This window comes from Mus caroli, chromosome 15 (genome assembly GCF_900094665.2).
Source record: "Mus caroli chromosome 15, CAROLI_EIJ_v1.1, whole genome shotgun sequence".
Classification (NCBI taxonomy): Eukaryota; Metazoa; Chordata; class Mammalia; order Rodentia; family Muridae; genus Mus; species Mus caroli.
The window spans coordinates 66063588-66084084 of NC_034584.1; the positions used below are offsets into that span (position 1 = coordinate 66063588).

General features: G+C 45.0%; 1 protein-coding gene across 3 annotated transcripts in view; it reads right to left on the bottom strand.

Moving 5' to 3' along the window:
* Window positions 1-4859: 4859 nt before the first annotated feature.
* The window catches only part of Kcnk9 (potassium two pore domain channel subfamily K member 9), a 40859-nt gene continuing 25221 nt past the window's right edge, over window positions 4860-20497 (bottom strand). The window contains exons 2-3 of one of the 3 annotated variants that reach the window (XM_029470181.1): window positions 10784-11764; window positions 4860-5677 (exon numbers count right to left, since the gene is read on the bottom strand). In XM_029470181.1, coding sequence (XP_029326041.1) covers window positions 10827-11764 — 938 coding nt within the window. In that variant the 3' untranslated portion in view covers window positions 4860-5677; window positions 10784-10826. The other 2 variants (XM_029470180.1, XM_021184189.2) reach the window with 2 other exon arrangements.

Sequence of the window (20497 nt, forward strand, 5' to 3'; positions counted from 1 at the left end):
CAACCCTGGTGAAAATATAAACCTTAATAGCCTTGAGAAGATGCATTGCCTGCTAGCCTAGAAACAATGCGGTAGAGGGTAGGGTGCAAGGATTTCTGTTGCTTCTGTCACCATGGGAGGGGTCAGCTTGGGAATGGGAGAGGTAAGCTAAGAGTCCTCAAATCCATCCACGGGAGCCTCTGGAGAGGGAGTTGCCTTTGATGAGTGGGAATGAGGGGAGAATGCACTTGTGTGAAGGGCTTAAAATGCTGATTGGAACCTAGGTGGAAACATGACAACAGCAGTTGACAGTGTCAAGTGGAGTCCTTAGGAAGGTATGGGTGAAAGGAATGAAGACAGGGGTGAGCTGCCTGGGTTCACGGGCACCACAGCTCCGGTACACGTGCAAGGCCCAAGAATCTGGGTACTTGGCCGCTCAGGTGGCTGCCATTGTGTGAAGGAAGAGAAGACTGCTTGGTCTCCAAAATATGAATACAGGAATCTTTACACGCTCTGTGCAACAGGAGAAATGAAAGCATCCATGACTTGCCACCAACGTGCCCAGCCCTGGTCAGCTGCTTAAGGAAAGAAAGTCAGAACACAGTGGGAACATGCCAGAGACTTTAATTTAAAAAAAAAAAAATAGAAAAGTGCGATAGTTTACAATGCTATGACACCAGGTGATTTTCCTCTAAAGACATGTAAAATATATACAGCTTGTTTACTGAATTTGTTACAAAAAGAAAATTAAAAAAAAAAAAAGATGTAGTCCCTGCATGAGGTACATATTATACATGAGCTAGACAGCTAAGATGTGTAAACATTGGTGATACAGGTATGTTTGTTCAGTTTTTTCAGGTTAAGCTACATAATAAATACATCTGATATTCACTTGATGGTTGTGTTCTAAGGCCATTTGTGAAGGTGCTCTCTCCCGAAGGCAGAGCAGGCAGCGAGGATGAATACAGGACACACACAGGAGTGCAGATGACTCTGGAATTGGGCAGGGATCGCTGGCGTTGCCTCTTCTGGTACAGGGTACCGCCAAAAGGTTGCTCTCTGTGTTGGACCTGTCATGCAAATGTACCCACAAACCCTAGGACAAAAAGGTCAATTCCCACCAAGGCTCAGGATGCACAATGGCACCCTCCTGGACCGTGACATTGGCTAGAGAGTTCTTCAACCCCATTTCCTGTGGAACTCTCCACGTCTTCATCACCCTTTCCATGAGGGCATTCTAGCCAGCCTTTGGCAGCTTCATTTTTAGAACCAAACTTAGGTACTACACTGTACCATACCACACACACACACAAAAAAAAAACCAATAATGTGATTCCCCAAAACAATAAAAGAAACAAAGCACATAGATCCAAAGATACCAAGTGACTATGTATATATATGTTCTCTCTCTCTCTCTCTCTCTCTCTCTCTTTCTCTCTCTCTCTCTCTCTCTCTCTCTGTGTGTGTGTGTGTGTTTCTCTCTATATATATCTCTTTCTTTCTCTCTCTCTTTCTGTCTCTCCCTTTCTCTCTGTATGTCATTTTCTCCCTTAAACACACACACACACACAGTTACATGAAGGCCCACACTCCCTTGTCCCCCCACACACACCAGACCCTTCAATGAGCCCTGTGAATACATGCCAGTTATTTTAACAGAGATGTATTTGACACTAATTCAAGCTTCATGTCTATGCCAGGGATCACATAGGACAGGCATTTTGATTTTTGCTTTTCGGCTGGTTTTGTTGTCATGAGGTACACAGATACACACTGGGCTGAGGTTAAGACTGTACAGCTATGAGGGGGAATGGTCTACCATTTCTTGACCTGTTGGGATAGGCTAAAAAGCCACCTTCACCACTTATCAACTGTGTGGTAAAACTTGGGTTCTTCATCTTTGACATCCCTTGTTCCTTCTCTTCTCTGTGTACTTGTAAACCTTTCTATCAGTGTATGAGAAAATAACAAAATACCCCAGATTTCTCCCTGTGGGTCTGATCTGACTTCATATGCAAATTCTGCCCAGCGGGATTCACAGTGTCTGCCCCTCACTGCAGTGTTCATTTGGTTGGTGGAGGTTTCTGATAAGGCAGAAGATGGGCTGAGATGACCTCACAAGGGCCTTCCCAACCCAAAACCAGCTGTCAAAATGCTATTTGTGGCCTGAAGAAACAAATGTATAATTAGCCCTTTTCTGGGATGTGTTCTTCTCTGAGGAGCCATCAAATTATAGAGAAATCTTGTTAATTGTGGGTTCTGCCTCACTGGCTTCCCGCTCACTGCATTTTTCCTGTTTCGTTTGATTTTTATTTTTCTACCCAACTTCTAAAGTTCCAGCTTGAAGCAATGAAAACAATTGTCAAGGCATGCTCTAGTTCCTATCTCTGCTCCTTAAACCTTCAGCAACTGCTCACACATCTTAGACAGCATTCGGTCCGATGAGCTCACAGCCTCATGGGACCAGAGAGGGCGCTCCCCGTGGAGTGCCTCTCAAGATAGCTAGGTACAGTTGCTGCACCTGATCTGTGAGGAAAGGTGGAACCAGTAGGTGGATATCAGCCAGTACTGCACAGAAACTGTCCCCAGAACGGCAGCTCACATTTGGAACTCTGTCATGCTTTCTTGGTGAAATACAGTTAAGGACCCTTTAGGAGAAGGGCTTTGGTTACTGTGGTGACTGTCCCACTCACATCTATGTCATTGTTTGTGGGGGTGGGGAGCCCACTGGATGGATGATAACTGGGTAAAGGCAAGATTTTCAATAAGAAATTCACAATACAGCTCAACCTAAGAAAGGATAAGCCCCTAGGAAAGGGTAGTTGGCCTATTCTTAGGAACCTAGCCCATCTTGAAATGACTTGACCTTGTCTCTCCTCTGACTTCTACCACCAAAATGTCAGCAAAGAGTCTAGAGTGGGGTGACATGGGTTTCATCTCTTCTGTACCAGTGTGTATCTAAGAGATACCTGCTTCTGGCCTGGCCATTCCATCTTCTATAGAGGAAATGAGAAATGACTTGCCAAGGCCCTGTGACCCAACTGTATATAAGGAAGAAAGGGAAGGAAGGGCTGGCTCTTAGAAAGATGCCCAAAGACCCCTCTCCCTACTCCCTAGCAAGCTGCAAAAGGCAAACCAACACTGTTTGCAGACCCAAAGCTCTCCCTGAAGTTTACAAGACCCTCTCTTACCCCACCCCACACCGCAAATCATGCTTGCTCTCTTGATACCAAGTCTCCCCAGAACTGGATTGGAGCCTCCAAAGAAGCTACAAAGCCAAATGAACCGAGTTCACTCAGGGCCATTCCTCTCCTCCCACATCCCTCCAGACCGTAGGCTAACCCCCTCTGGCAGAGCTCTTCAACATATTAGTTGTCTCCATGTTGAAGGTAGGGTGAGGGGAAGATCAAGCCCACTCCTCCCACTATCCACCTTTGTGTCCCCACACAATTTCAGACAAAACCAAGGTATCCTTGGAAGTCAGATTCTCAGCCCCATGTCCTAGAAGGTCAGTTACAACAGCATCTGTAGCATAGAGCTCTACCCCAATCCTTCCAGAACCATCCTTGGCTGGGATGACAGAATTGAGCATTTCTGTGCTCTAAGTCATTCTCAGGTCTACCTCTCAGGAAGGGTCACCTGTCAGGGTCACACAGTGGTATTGGAGGGGGTCCAGCAGAAGCCCTTTGTCCCATGCAGGCAGAAGCCACTTTCTGCCCTGTATATGGGTCTGCTGGCCATGCCAGAGAACTCACTACCGTTGGTCCTGGGTGTGTCCTCTGGGATCCACTGGTACCAAGATGGTGCCTGAAGATAAATGTCTACAAGGTTAATAATGACAATTACAGGCTTAAACAGCGCATGGTTCCCACCTTAGTCTTGATATTAATTTAGGGAAAGGAGCTGGCACCTCCACCAGGTACATTCTTGGAAGTTGCTCCCCTTCATTGGGGATCCATGCAAAGCCTCCTCCCCAGTGTGATCCCCACCCGTGTGATTTCCTCCGCTCCTCCCAAGCCCTCCCTCCTCTCCCTAAGGCATGCCCTTGTATCACTTTCTGTGTTTGAGGCTCCCATCCCACCCCACCCACACACTTCAGTACCAGGCCTCTGGGATCCACAGACACCTGGCTTGGAGATCCAGTCTTGCAGCTTTTCGAAACCTTGTCAGCCACCTGCTGAACGGAAGTGCTCTGGCTGCCCTCCTACCCACCACCCACACCACCACCACCACCACCACCACCACCACCCCACCCCACTCCCCACCCCCGCCAGCAGCGGCGGCGGAGCTCACGCGTACAGCAAGACTTGCTTGGTGTTTCATCTGTACAGCGCTGCACCAGAATGGCTCAGGAGTTACAGTTACTTTGGTCCCCCACAAAGCAACAGATGGTTGATGTGAAGGGAGGCCTCTTGTTGGGCCAAGTGGACATACATTTCCAGGAGTTGCTCGGTAAACACTCACATGTAGTTCTCACAAGCACCGTGTGCAGTGTGAAAACAGACGTGGAAATGGAGGGGTAAATCCACCACCCACCTGTCAAGGACGGAGGTTGGTCCCAGATGTATAAAATACTGGCCCCAAGCAGCTTTCGGCACACCCAGCTGCTCTGGGGATGGGAGAGGGACCAAGAAGCAGATGTTCTTGTCTCTCCCAGGGCTCCAGAGGTCCAGGGTCTTGTGTCATTGCGCATGACCCCCCCCCCCAGCCACCCTACCACCCTCAAGAAAACGACACTACCCCACCTGATTCCCTTGTGATGTTCCCATCACCAGACCCCACCTACTACAGGGAGAAATATCCCAGCATGCTTCTATAGTCTGAAGATGTTCCCAACCCTCTGACGCTGAAGTGCCTTGCTGTGTAGATAGCTCATGGACCTATTGGTAAAGGCTCGTTCAACTCCCAAGGCACGTGCAATTGAATAGCAAGCAATGCAATGCAAACCAGGATTTCCATTGTTTCCAAGGGTTTGCATTGGAATACCCCATGTCTACTTCAGCCAAATAACTCATGCTTGGACCTGCTTTATCCTGGGGCTTCCCTCCCCTCTGTGGGCACTTCTTAACTTTCTGCACATAAGGCTGACCCATCGGGCATTTGCTTCTCAGTGTGTTCACCCATGAGAAGCAAACACACAGGAACACAGAGAAGGATCCCATAGGGGATTAAAGAGGGAAGAACTAAGGCATTTCATCTCTGCCTCCATGTTGCTGAGCAACAGGGATACCCTCTAGGAGGGCAAGCAAGGGTTACATAGCCATAGCAGGTATGGGTCATGGGTTGTCGGGGAAAAGAATGTGCTCTAGAATATGCCAGAGCAAACATCTTGAAGGTAGAGAAAACAAATGATAGCCTCTTGATGGGCAGGGCAGGCCAGTGACATGACAGTGAGGCATGTCTTCTACTGTAGTGAATGAGGAGATTGTGTGGTGGTCATCGCCACTCATGAGGTTGCTGCTAGGTGCCAAGATGGCCCAACAGGTTTGCAGGCAAGGGACCCTACAAGGAGCATGTCTCTGTGCCTTCTGTCTAGGTATAGCTGGGCCATTCCCACAGGTGATTAGGGGAAAGGGTGCTGACACTCGCCCCTCGTGGAAGAGGTCCCCGGGAGAGGTCAGAAATCCGAAGCCTGCTTGGGCTTCACAGTGAGACCCAGCATCCATGGACGCCTCTCTTGAAGATGCAGTTAGGTCCCCTAACAGAGGAAAACAACATTTAATATGACTTATTTATTCACAACAAAGCAGTAACCACAGAGGTCCCCAGAGAGACAAACATCAAATGCATAAATCAGGGCTAAACAACATCAACTACATCATTTTCTTGTCGACAGTTCCTCAAGCCGAGGGAACAAGCAGACGACAGCAGATCATAGGCATTCTACAAGACTACGGGCCTGGGGTCCTCAAAAATATCAATTATCAAGAGACACAAACACAGTGAGGGAGATGCCCTCAATTAGGGGGGTCAGGGAACAACAAGACAAGCAGGTGTGGGGTGTGATCTTGGATGGCATCTTAGATTCACAAACAAGTTCAGTAGGACATTTTAGGGACACTTGGGGAATTCTTTATACAGATTATATTATTATATTAGATATTCTTATGCTAAGTTTCTTAGGTGTAACAATAATTACCATTACTATGTAAGAGAATGCACTTTTCATGGGAGATATACAATGTTTTCTTTGGCTGAACCACCTAAAAGCTGTAGACACCGTGATACCTTATCTTCCAACCATCTCAGTGTTGAGGGGGTGTACTGAGGTTGGGGCTCTGGGTGAGAGGTCTAGTTAATCCCATAGTGCTAGTTTATCAACTTTTCTGTCACCTTCAGACATTTTTTTTTTCAAAGTTGGTGTCAGGGGAATAGTGATCATATACTTTCATTTTCCTGAAGCAGCAACCTCTACCAACATGTGGTCAAGATGGGACCACAGAAAGTCAATCTAAGCCTAGCACTTTAGGGAACCCAGGATGGTTCCATGGTCCAATGCTCTGTGTCAACACTTGTGTCTCTTCACCAGCTCTCTATCTCCTACCACAATTTTAACTAAGTTTTTTTTTTTTTTTGGTAGATCAATCTTCATGTGTGACCAGATCATCCAAACCAAAGGTCCTTGTAGGTCAAGCTCATCTTGTGCAAAATCCACACCATAACTGTACCATCAGATTAAAGAAAAACTACAGAGGCTCAAGGAGTGAAATGACTTCCAAGAGCCCAGTAAGGTAAGGCAGAAGAACCAGTCCCTGCCCTACCACTCTTCCTCATCTAGGATGCCTTCTGGTCCTGATAAGACCTTGACTCTTGAAGAAATGCAGCTACCATTTTCAGAACTAAGTCACAACTCACAGATGCTGACAAGCTAGGAGCTGGTAGAGTGAACACATTCAAGCAGGCATCTCAGATCTCATAGCTCTGTAGACACTCTCAATGAGTCTCTGAATTAGGCTCATTATTTTAGAAAGAATATATTGAGGTAAAGCTGAGAGCCTCCATGATGGGTAATCATTTTCTGAACTTTCTTTCTCTCAAAGCACACAGACAAGGAAGATCTCTGAGGAGCCCTTATCGCTCTACATTCCAGCTGACATAGATTGGCACTGGAATTCAAGATCTGTACAGTTTTCATATCTGGATGATAAAAATTCCCTGTCTCAGCTTATCTACTCTCCAGATGTCTCCTTCATCAGGTACACAGAGAACATACAGGTGTGCCCATCTCACTATGGCCATACTGAAGCCAGAACCTCTGTCAGTCAATCACCCATCATGGGCTCAGGTATTAGAGGCTATTTCCTTGGCCTCAAGACTGAATGGGGCAACCAGGAGGAATAGATCTGGTTCCAGTTTGGGGGCTTATAGAGAATCTCAAAACCCAGAGAGAGAAGTTCTCTTGATGTTCAAAGTCTAACAGGCAGGTGGGTGAGACAGCACCTTCTTCCTGGGATGGGTACCTTTAAGGATCCAAATGGGATGAACACTAGAAATCAGCAAGCCCAGAGCTCTGGGTTACTCCATATCATTGCCTACTTCTTACTGTCCTTGATGAAATAAAGATGGAGATCACTTAGTGAAGAGTTCAAGTGAGTCAGATATCTTATTAAGTATATATATATATACAAGGCAAATTAACTTCCAGGAACTGGACAGCAAGCCAGCCTCCAGTTCCTGAGACAGAATCCCTTCTGCAAACAACCTGGCATGAGGTCTGTTGAAGGGGTTTGGTTAACTGAAGGGAAGGGTACAACAATCACTTGGCTGAAAGAAGCTGCCAAGTGCACAACAGAGGGAGAGGGGTCTTGGCCAGAGACACAATAAAGTCCAGTAATAGGGAATCTTTGGAATGCTGTGCAAAACATCAACAAAGCAGCTAGGACAACAGCAAAAGGAAGTGTGAAGACCTATATTCTTTACACATGACCTCAGATATGTTGACTTCCCTAAATCTCAGTCCCCTCCTCTAAAAATGAAGGAGCCAGTGGCACTCCCCCTGCTTGGAGCCCCTTCAACTCTACTGGTGGACTCTCCATAGAAATAGCCCACTCCCATCTGGTAAAAAGGAGAGTCCTTCAGAATTTGACTCCTCCCTGCTCTCACCCCAAGAGAGCACATCAGTGGATGTGCCCGGAGAACAATATCACCAGGTACTACACTAAGGAACAAATCGACCATTGGAGAAGATCCACTTATAGGGAGATAAGCCAAGACTCATTCCTTCCCTTGGTGCTCTTATGTTGAGCTTGGAAGAGACAATTTGGTGCCCTTCCCTCCAAAGCTGAACTGGCAATAATTAGCCAAAGATGTGGGAGGGCTACAGGATGATAACCAAGTACAAGTTGCTACATTACTTCCATCAGTAGCTATCATGTAAGGAGGAAAGAGAATTCACTCTACAGCCCTTGCAGAAGGAGGGGGGGCACTTCTGTGAGAATATAGAAGGTGTTGTCTATATTCCTCTGGGAAGAAGAGATGTACCTGTCATTTGATCCTTCCCACACAATGGTCACTGTGTGACCACTTCACACAGATGCATGAATGGGAAGCTAGCTCTAAAGATATGCTGAGCCTATGTCCCTCTGACTTGACTCCTGGGCCTAATGCTTGGCCCTGTGAAGACACCGAGCAGGATCTGTCCTCCACCGTAGGACTGAGTCAGGACACCTTGGTGTTGGGAAGTCCACCTTCTGGACCCTTCTGGGTAGGGACTGAGAGTGGATCCTTGGTTCTCTCAGTGCCTCAACACCATGTACAGATCAGAGGTGATCACACATACCTACCCACCGTTTGAGGGAAAATCTTACAACAGTCTCAGGGGAACTCCTACATGTGTTCCAGGACACCTCTTCCGAGGTATAAAGTACTCTGCATATAGGCATAGGAGTGTCACGTTTGTGACCCAAAAGAGCCAACAATCTCTTTGCAGAGCAAAAAAACATTCAAGAAGAGTGATTGCTTCTATTCTCTGGACAGACTTGAGAGCCCTGTGCAGGGCATTCCATACAACAACATCTCAAACAAGTGAACTGAGAAAGACCTCGAAGTTGGAATATGTCAACTTTGGCCAAGAGAGTCTAAGGTTCACAGACTCCTTTTGAAGGTCCCGTGTCCTAGACGAAGGGAATATTTCAACAAGGGGTGTAGCATTAAGTGCATGCATTGACTTTCCAGAGGAGTCCTGGATGCTCCTGGTTTCAGCCCAATGGCACACATGCTTGGGACTGGTGGCATTTGGATGCTGTGTCCTTTAAGAAATCTTGAAGACCAGTAAGTGCGCTCCTTGTGCGTGCGTAGTGTAGCCAAAGCCCATTTCCATCCAAAAGCCAGGAACTTCCAGTGTGCGAAGAAGGAGTGGGAGGATGAGTGAATGGGGTGACTTTTAGAGATGGCAGGGATGGCGATGAGAGAAATTAGAGTCCCTCAGTGACTATGGAGGCCAAGCTGCCCTGGACTCCTGCGATTGAGAGGGCCTGCATACGATGTGCCATATTCTCTAGCCTAAACTGTCCCCTCCAGGGTCATCCTTATTGAGAGCAGGGAGGAATATCTCGACTACCTAGACAAAGCATCCCCTGAGCTTGACAAGTTCCCAGCAGGCCAAGATACAGCCTCTAAAACTTTCCTGAGACCAACATGAACTTCTCCCTATGTACAGATCAAATGCATTTAGAGACCCTCATTCCTGAAATATATACCTCTCTATATATATTTAAACAAGGAATGCCCTGTCGCTTTCTTATTAGGAAAAGAAAAACCACATCACCATTCTGATACCCATTCTCATCCAAGCATTCCAAAACTGGGACTCTACTCCACGCAGGTAGAGACTTCACAGAGCTCTCCCCGTCAGAGTCATTCTTAGGAAGAGGGAAATAATAAAATAGATACTCTTGGGTCCCAACTATTTCCCTGTTTACCTTGACAACTCCAGCTGCAGGGAAAACTGCTGGAACTAGAAATGCTGAAAATTCAATAGGTCTTCCATAAGTTGACACTAGTGGCTTTACGACTACTCCTCTGTGATCTCTGCTTTCTTGTGTCAATGATGCATACCAGTTCCACAAAGTGCATGATTCTTAAAGATTTCATTTAAACTGGCAGGATAAACCTGTAGTCTTGCCCGCCTACACCCTGAAGAGAAGTGAATGAGATTTAGACGCTATGGCCATCTGATTCATCTTGGGTTAAAAGTGCTTTGTGGGATGTGCTCAATTTGGCAAGGTTGATAAATCCAACCTTGCAGGGTTTAGCTAGTTTGGAAGCAGCCTCTAGGAGACTGCGTATGAAATTGTATGCGTGAGAAGGGAAGTGAATGCCTGATCCTTTCCACCTTGTCGCACAACACACCTGCACACAGAAGCGCACACGCTCATATTACACACGCGTACACACAGCCACCCAGTCCTTGGGGGAAGAAGAGAGGAGTTAGGTCGGAGACATCACTACGGGTAGTCAGTCAAAAGCTTCAGTTGGCCATCCTCCCAGCTCTGTCTTGGTGCTCCTGTTCTCACACCTGTCCTAGGAAAGCCACCCCAGAGAGAGGAGGCAGGGTGGGGAGAAATGTAAGGCATAACTCTGGTGGGGAGAAAGGAAGGAATCCATGCTTCATGCTCAGGTGCGAGCTTCAGAGAGGATGGGCCTCTATTTTCCCTTTGGACAGCTCTGCCTGGCTGGAAAGGCCGGAAAGAAATGAAACCAGGAAAGGAGGGAAGAGAGAAAGGAATGATGATGACCGTAAGCACAAAAAAAGAGAATAATAATAAATAAGGAGGGAAAGAGGAGTTGGGACAATGAAACTTACATCTGCATGACAAATGATTCTTCCAAGTACTTCCCTCCCACACTTAGATGGACTTGCGACGGAGGTGCAGCCTATGGTCCCCGCAGGTGTGCATTCCAGGAGGAATGGCGCCGAAAACGGACCGGAAGTAGGTGTTCCTCAGCACGTCTGGAGGGATCTCTTCAACCCTGCAGGAAACGGTGTGGACGGTAGCCCGGACACTCCTGATAGTGGCACCAGCAGCCACAGCAGCAGGAACAGGCGCAGGAGCAGGAGCAGGAGCAGGCGCAGGCGCAGGAGCAGAAATAGGAGCAGTAACAACAACGTTATCGATGACATCATCATCATCATCATCGTCATCATCTTTACCCCAGTTGGTACCAGGGAAGCAGAGATAGCACAGGGTTCTGCCGTATTTCCTGAGGAAGTACATGGCGTGGTGCCTCTTGCGTCTCTGAGGCGCACGGACAGACACTCGTCTTGGATTTCCAGCAAGAATCTCCGCAACTTCTCCCTCCAGTAGCTCCTCGTCGGTATTCATGGTCAGGAATCGCAGGACCACGAGATTGAGGAAGGCACCGATGACGGTCAGGCCCACCAGGATATACATGAAGCTGAAGGCCACATAGAATGGCTTCCTCTGCAGCGCACCCTTGGCCTGCAGGGCCACAAAATCGCCGAACCCTATAGTAGTCAATGTTATGAAGCAGTAGTAGTAGGCATGGAAGAAGCTCCAATCTTCGCACTGGGAAAAGGCAGCCGCCCCAAGGCACAGGGTGCCCATGCAGGAAAAGAAGCCGACGGTCACCATGTTCTCCATAGAAACTTCAGTGTTGCGCATGCCACAGCACTTCTTGATACGTTTCAGCAGGTAGCGCACGAAGGTGTTCATGCGCTCGCCCAGGCTCTGGAACATAACCAGCGTCAGGGGGATACCCAGCACAGCGTAGAACATACAGAAGGCCTTGCCAGCATCGGTTCCAGGTGCAGCATGTCCATATCCTATGGAAAGGAGGAGAAAAAGAATGGGAACAAGAGTTAGGAAAGGTTCTGTGGGGTTCAAATACAGAAACATCAGACATTTCGAACAGACCAGAGATTAGAGCATAAAAGATGAAAAAAATAAATAAATAAATAAATAAATAAAATAAAAAGAAACATTTCAAGAGTCACATGAGTGCCGGGGCAGGAGGGATTCAGGAAAATGTCGCTACAAAGGGGTTCAGTGTACAGATTAAGTACCTCTAATCTCAAAATGTAAACTCAAAAGTGCTACAAAACCCACAACGTTTTGTTTTGTTTTGTGTCAGAGTCTCATGTAGTTCAAGTTAACCTCAAGCTCATTTAGATGAGGCTGGCCCGGGACGCCTGATTCCCCTACCTCCATCTCCAAGTGCTGGAACTGTAGACATCCGCTCTCAAGACATTATTAGTGTCAACATGGTGCCGCAAAAAAGAAATTTCCAGACAATGAAACTATGTTTGATCTAAAAATCTCCTTAAGCTATTTATTAGATATGTGTGAAATGCAAATGGAGCATGCCTTGACGCTGGAGTCACTTCCCTAAAAGATCACATTATATAGATACAAAAATCCCCAAATCTGAAAAGGCTCCAAACCTCAAGTACAAAAAAATAGGCTGAAGCATTTTGGGGTGCTTCTCAGCCTTAACTGCCACCTAAGAGGCAAAGAAGACTCATATGAGAAGAATCCCTCTTACTAGTTTGATATCTGATAGGCTGAGGCACGTCAGTGTTCTTAGAGTAATACAGCATACTTACTCCTAAGTGCAAAAACCCAAGAGAGAAAATAGACTATCCCTACCACAGATCCACATAAAGAGGGAAGACTGAAAGAACGGATGCTGTGGGCTGGCAGGAGGCTGGCTCCTCATGTGCCATCTCTGTCTAAAATGGTATAATGACCCTAAGCAGATGGAGTAATGACTCCAAGCCCACAAACAAGAAAGCCAGTAAGTGACTGAGCAGGTGAACTAATATGACATCTTCAGAGCTGGAGCCTGGTATTTTTGTCTGCCAAGAATGAGGCTAAAAGCAGAGTCAAAATTGAAAGAAGTCATGGCAGAGCAGGAGGAACTTTTCTGTTGGTCACTTTGTTCAGGGATGTATCCCCACACCTAGGCAGTGTCTCTAAGGTAGAAAGTTGATCTGCTAATAGGATTTAACCTTGTATCAGGAGTAACCTTGATAGAGAGAGAACACACAGCCCTCAAGGACCTCAGTACCAGTTCATTCTAGTCCAAGTTCTGAAATGAATATTGCCCAGAAAAAAAGATTGACAGAGTCAGTTATCTCTGCAAACTTAAGTAAGACAAATATAAAGAAAACCACACACCCGTGATGTTCAAAAGAAAGCTAAAGAGAGACCTGCTGAAAGGCAGACAGGAAAAAAAAATGGCACAACTGATTCTGCAAGGCCAACACCTCTTAGACTATTGATATCTAACCATAAACAATGAAGGCAGAGAAGCAATTGGAGCCATGTCAATAAAGAGTCAGGGGGAAAATGGTTACCCCAGAATCCCCTGTCCTAAGGAAACAATCTGCATGTTCGGCTTTTCAAAGCTGGAGAGTGCAACACCATCAGATCAGCACAGCATACCTACTGGAGGAGGGAGCTCTTCCCCAAAGAAGACAGCAGAGGGAAATTTAGGACTTCGGGGAAAAAAAATGAATCATGTGTTGAGAAATATAAAACGCACAGCTGTTATTTCCTCTCCCCCCTGCACGAAGCTCACCTGCAGAGCAGACACCAAAGCCAGATGGGGTGGACTCAATAAGCACTTAACAGTTCTACCTGGGATATACTTAATGCAGGAAATAAACAGCATCATATGACTCAAAAGCTGAGTGCTGGGTCCCCTTATCTGTCACTCATGTTCTTCAAGGATAGTTCAAAGAGTGCTCCCCAAATCCTCCAACAGAAGCTTTTTGTTTGTTTGTTTGTTTGTTTTTTAATTCAGACAAGCCCTCACTCTCTAGTACAGTATGACCTGGAACTCACTACATAACCTCCCCCTTGAATTTACAGAAATCCTCCTGTCTCAGCCTCCCAAGTGCTTGGATAACAAGCATGTGCTACCACTCCAGGCTTTCAAAAGCCATCTTTGAGTTCACACTACAATGCAGTCTTGCCCAGGGGTCAAAATTGTCCCTACAGCAGGCCAATTCAGCTTGAAGCTGATTGACCCCTTAGGGAGAACAAGTATCCTCCATTCCCCAGCCTCATTTTTATGCTTGCCACGTTTACTGTGACTGCCCAGGGCCTGGTGCCAGCTAAGGGTGCAGTGCATAGAGAAGGTTGTGTTGGGGGAATTTGCTGCTGGAGAGGAGTAAAATATTTATAAATGGCAGAAGGGGAGTTCTGACAATAGGGATTAAAACAGGCACAAATCCCAATAAAGAATGACTCAGGGTGGCTTTGAGAAGAGATATGCTAGGGAAGGGACCTAACCTTGGCCCCTTGTGCTTCCAAGATGGTTCCTACTTCAGCCCATGATGCAGCTAGCCTCCCATCTATCCTCCTGTAACTTCCTAAATTAATTCTCTAAACCTTTCTTCCCTTTTCTGTAAAAAGGACATGAAGTGAAGCAATCTCTTTATGTTATCTAGCGTTTTATAGTATGCTTTCCTGCATTTAGTCTTCCCTCTTGAAGAAGGTATCAATGTTTGTGGCATTATATGCTAAGCCATTGCTTATTCACAGGGCCCTCTGTGTTCTGCAGAGGGAAACCCCTTCATGTGTGCTTTTCCTGATTCCGGGGGGGAGGGGGGAGAAATAGGCTTCTTTTAACTTTATATCTTAAGGGAACAAAGGGACCCCAAATACACTTTTTAACACAGAAGTGTGCAAAGCATGAATTTCTCATCGAAAGTGGGCAAAGTGAAGGGCTGAGATGTCTCCCATCTGTAAAGGGGCCACAAAACCCTGTCTCACAGGGCAATGTTGTGCTGCTGAGGCACCTGTCAATGCCCAGACTGTGATGTGAGTCCATGCCAAGCATGAAGATGCCTGGGGTGGGACACATTTCAGCCCCCAAGTATCTCAGGCTTGGATCCACAGCATCTCCATGCTTTGAAGAAAAGCTGGCGTTCCCTATCCTCCTCCACACAGGCTTGGGACTCACAGCCTCTCACTGTGCTTTTAAGGAAGGGGGATGGGGGCTCTCCTCCACACAAGCTTACTTTCTACAAGCAGCGGAGGAAATGCTGTCCGCAAAGAGTCCACAGGGTGGCAGAATGGTGGAAGCCTTGGCCTGTGGTCTCTCTCAGCCTGCCACCAGAGGTGCAAGGGTGCCCTCTGGCGGGTGATCTGTCACTGCAGAGCATGAATGGAAGCACAGGTCCCGACACCTGCCCAGGTTCCCTCCTGGGATGTGTCCAAGAACCTCGAGAAAAAGTCACTAAAGTGTCTTTTTTTTTTTTTTTTACTGGCAAAATATGTTACCTGGTGGATTTTTTTCTCTCAGAAGGTATCATCAACTAATGGAATGTTGGAAGAGATAAAAAATAAAACTAGTAATGACCAGTGTTTACTGATAGCATGCGGTACCAGGAACTAAGTTAAAACCTTTTTACACACAATAACTCCTCTCCTGGGGAAAACAGGGGGCCCTTTCCAGGTAGCCAGTATTCTCCTCTACATGGATGTGGTAGTGTCCATGATCTTGGGCTTAGCATGATAGCTTCCTAAGCTCCCATGTCAGACTGATCTGGGCCTTGATCCTAATTTAGCCCCCATTGTCAGCCACACCCACAGTGCAAATGAGGTGTCCACATTGTTCCCCTGGGTCAGGAAATCCAGGTTCTCCTATTGGTCTTCTTGTTGCACCCACATAAAACCTTCCTTTTCTGCCACACTTTCCTGTATTCTCCACCACCCAAAAATCTCTGCAAGAAAATGTGGAGGGACACAAATCAAAGACTCATAAGAAAAAATAAGGATAGAAAGCTGGCTGATATTTGAGAAGTCTGTGATAGGATAAGAAAATCAGTAATAGTTGGAAGCCACCAGGACTTGGGTTGGGATGGTTCAGTGGGAAGAGGTACATTCCCTCCCTCAGCTAATAGCGTTAGGCTCAGATGGCTTCAGGTCAGTTATAGTGTAGAAAGACTTGTGGGTGATCAGAGATAAGCAAAGCTCTGACCTTGACACAGGGAAACCTCCACACTTTACAATATCATCTCTGATGATCTCTCTACAAAAGTCCATTCTAGAAGCTAGCCTGTATTATTTGCACTGACCTCTGTTTTGCTTGTGTGTCTCTCTCCAAAGAGCCATGGGAGCACTGGATTTCCAGCCCCCTGATGAAGACTTAAGTTTACAGCCTTGCTATATGCTGGTTTATGATGCAGTGTCTCTTTGTGGGCTGTGGTAAGGCAAGGAGTTGGATGGATTCCCAGGGTGTGGCAGAAAGGTCCCCAGAGGTAAGCATCTACCTATTTGAGCTTCTTGGTTGAAGCTTCACAAAAAGAAAACCATGCTCAAGTGGAACATTGTCCTTGATATGCTTCCAAAAAAAAGCAAGGATGACAGTTGCTGGGGTGGACACTTGTGCATCTGTCACAGCTAATTCCCATCAACCAGCATCGTGAGATACCACGAGCAAAGGGTAGAGGCAGGCATTGCCAGGGGACACATGATAACCATAATTGCTGCATGATAGCAGTTAGAGATGGATGATCCTAGCCCTAATGGACTTCTTCCATGTCTCAGCTATATAACCTAGGTAAGTCATCTAACCATGTAGGGATGGAGACATCAAAACCCAAGCAAGAAAGGAGGTAAAACTATCCCCACCCACCCAGTCCTGATTATCTCGTACACTTCCGATTATTTGTAGTGTCCTTTTTGCTTTTTAGACTTTTCCACTTTAAAAGTTACTGGCTATAGGAATAAAAATTCACAAAATAGAAAGAAACAAGAGCAAACAGAAGAGAGGTCAAAACTGAGGAATGTCTATGCACCATCTTTCTGCTCAGACCTGGGAACGTTTCCTTATGGTTCCCAAATCCTATTCCTAAATACTTTTTCCATGGCTGAGAGAAAACTTCACATAAGCAACTATTAAAAAATGCTAACACTAGTCTATTGCCAATAGCATTCTTCATAAGCATCATTTTTAATTCATCAGCTCCAAGTAGAGGCGCCACAATTTCTTCACCTAAATAGACTAAATGTGGAATGTGTTGGATTCTAATTTGCTTCTGTTGCTAATAGTCATTTGTGTTTTGGCCAAAAGCACACAGTTCCTGGCCTCAGAGGTTTTATTTCAAAAGTAAAGGAGAGAAATCAAGGAAGTGCCAGCTAATAGGCTGGACTCTGTCCTAATACAAGTGAGATGTGTCCTCCAATGGCATGCCCAATGTTGTTAGGTGATCACTTCTACTTCCTTGCCTTGTTCCAATAAATTATACTCAGTGAAACTAAGATGCCTACCATAGGTTCTCATCTCAGGGTGTTAGGGGCATGGGTGGATAGATGTAAACAAAACTATTCAAATCCGTAAGTATATAAAATGTTCCTTGGGGGAAAAAAACTGAAATAAATGGAGAAAAACACCTTGGAGACACACAATGTTCCATGCTCTTGGGAGATTTGGAGGAAGAGTAAAAATGGCAGAAAGATTATCTAAAGAAATAATAAACAAGACCTTTAAAACTTTAATGAAAATGTTGATCTGAACATCTAAAAAGCTTAACATAATGCCAAGAAGGAAGAGTGCCTAGATGCACCACATTTAAATTACTGTAAGTGCAAGAAGACAATGATGCAATGTGAAAACGAGCAAGGGAAAACCAATTCATTGTTAGGACTCCTCAATAAGGTCCATGAGTGACTCTTATTCCAAAGCAGAGTCCAGAAGACAATGGGATGACATGATCAACATGCTGAAAGAAAATGTCAACCAAGGATTTCATATTCATTTAAACTATCCTGCAAATTCAGGTAAATTAAAATGTTCTCAGACAGTGAAATGACATTGTCAAGGAGCCAAATGAAAGTGACAGTCAATCATAAGTTTTATATCCAACTAAACTATCCTCCTTTAAAAAAAAAAAAAACAGACACTAAGACATTCCTACATTAAAAAACAAAACTAAAACCAAAAGTATTCTTTGATAGCAGATTTTCACTTCAATGATTATTTTTAAAAGTCCTTCTGATTGAAATGAAAGAACTACAGTCAGTAGTACAAATTCATAAAAAGAATGAAAGAGTGGCAGTAAAGGTAATTACATGTGTAAATATATAAGAGCATCAGATGGCTTTATTCATACCCTTTCTCCTTCTGTATAAAAGACAACCACTTAACTTATAAAGCAGTGTTGAAGGCAGCAACTTAATTATAAAGCAATGGGAGATAGGTACATAAATATTTCACTTGTACAACAATAATGAGAGAAGAAATGGACCTGTTAGGGAAAAAAAAAAAAACTTCTGTAAACCACTGAAGTTGTAAGATACTATCATCTCCAACTATCTGGTTTTAAAGAGGCCCATTGTTATTTCCAGAGCAGTTACTAAGGAGCTAATTCAAAACACAAAAGAAGCAACAGAGAATGGAAATGACACACTTTCCGGTCTACTTATCACAAAAGAAACCAGTTATGGAGAAATGAAGGAACAAAGGAATACAGAACACAAGCAGCATAATGGCAGATTTAACACCTTCCAGATCAGTAAATACATTAAGTGTAAATTAACTACACACTCCAATCAGCAGTTGGAGGTTGGCAGATAGACAAAAACAAAACAAAAGCTACAACCCAAATGCCACAATCCAATGCTGCTCTCTATAAAAGAAACACCTAAAATTCAAAGACATGAGCAAATTTAAATAAATAAAAGGATAGACCCAAGGCAAATGGCACCCCTCAAAAAGACAAAAAAAAAAAAAAAAAGCCAAAACAACAAAAAAAAAAAACAGCATTTCTGTCCTAGCACCAGATAAGAGATTGGGTCCAAAATGAATGCTATCACTAGATACTAAATAAATAAATTAGTGAATTTTTGAAGTAATAAAAGAGTTGGTGTTTCAAAAGGTGCCACAAACATAAATGTGCATATATCTTTAACAGAATGTCCTGATACAATGGCTACCTAAACCTTGTCCCAGACTCAGCCAACAGCCACACCACTGAGATTGCCCTTCCCATTTTCTTTTGAGGAGACCTGAAAGTCTATAATTTTTTTATTCCTTCTCCAAGGTCCTGCATAGAACATGAATCTAGCAGGTGCTTTCCATGCTAGACAGGAGCCACAGAGAGCTCAACTCTGGACCTCTGGCCACTGTATCAAATGACTGGCACAATGTCTAGTGACAAACAAACTTGATTCCTCACCCCTTATTCTCCAGGGCCCAGAATGGGGATGTATGTGTGCTATACATGTGTGTCCAGTCCAGGATGGGATGAGGCTATCACAAATCAGCTGCCCTGGAGTGGAACCTGGATCCTCTTTCTTCTCTGGGGTGGCCATGCAATTCCTTTGGTCTAACAGTTACCAGAAAGCCTGGTTCCTTTTCTTTCTCTTTCAGGGCCATAGTTTCACCAAACCAGTACATTAATTCTTCAACAGTCTCATTACACTATTTTTATGTCTTCTCTGTACTCCAGCCTTGAGGTTCCCATTGCACCACTTCCTCCTCTGGAACAGGCTATCAGAGAATATGAAAGTTGCCACTATAGCAGATAAGAAAAACCCAAACCCAGAATTGCCATGAAACCTAGCTACTCCAGCCCTAAGAACATAACCAAAAGAGCAGGAATCCTGGTAATAAGTATACACTCATGAACATAGACACATTCCTGCCCAGATCTAGAAATCTCCAACCTCCTCAAAACCAGAAACATACAAACAGAATGTGGCATCTTTCAGTAGACTATCATCTTGATGTAAATTAGAAAGAGAAGCTAATGCTCACTACATGTGTGAACCCCCAAAATACCCTGTCAGTGAAGAGGCCAGACTCCAAAGGCCAAGTATCACAGGATACCATTTATAATACCGAGCTCCACAGAGACAGAAGATGAACTCATGGTTGTAGGGGTAGAGGAAGAGACAATGGAATGTGGTGACTGACAATGATACATTGCTTTAAGTGTTGAAATGCATAGAACTAAATAGAGGTGATTGTTGCTCAATGTTGAAAGCTAAATATGAACTGCATGCTTTCCAATAGTTCTACACTATGTATTTTTGCCTCAATTCAAACAGGGACAGAATAATCAAACATTGAATGAAATGATAACACAGTTGGGAGCAACAAAGAATGTCCCAGAAGTCCCATATTGTGCCAAGCTTGGTGTCCCACACAGTTTAGGATTTGGCACGTGGACTTGCTTGACCTGATATCTGAAATCCGTTGTTCCTATCTCCACACCCATGCTCTCTCCTCTGCCTCTTATCATACCACCAAGATTTTGTTCTCTGTGGAATACAGATGCCCAACAGATGATGGTGGTGGCCTCCAAATATACCTAGTGTGAGTTAAAGATACTGTAAGTCAAAAGTGCAATGAATATGCCTGATGAACACTAACTCAGTAGCACATCACACCACAGGGTCTTTGGCCTCCTTTTTTTGTCACGTGGACTGATATCTTCTACTCCTCAGATCATAAATAAAGTCCCAGACTAGAGATCAGAATTCCTCCTTATGCTCACATGGCAAGTGGGAGCTGTAGAATCTTCCACTGTCTAGACTGTAGA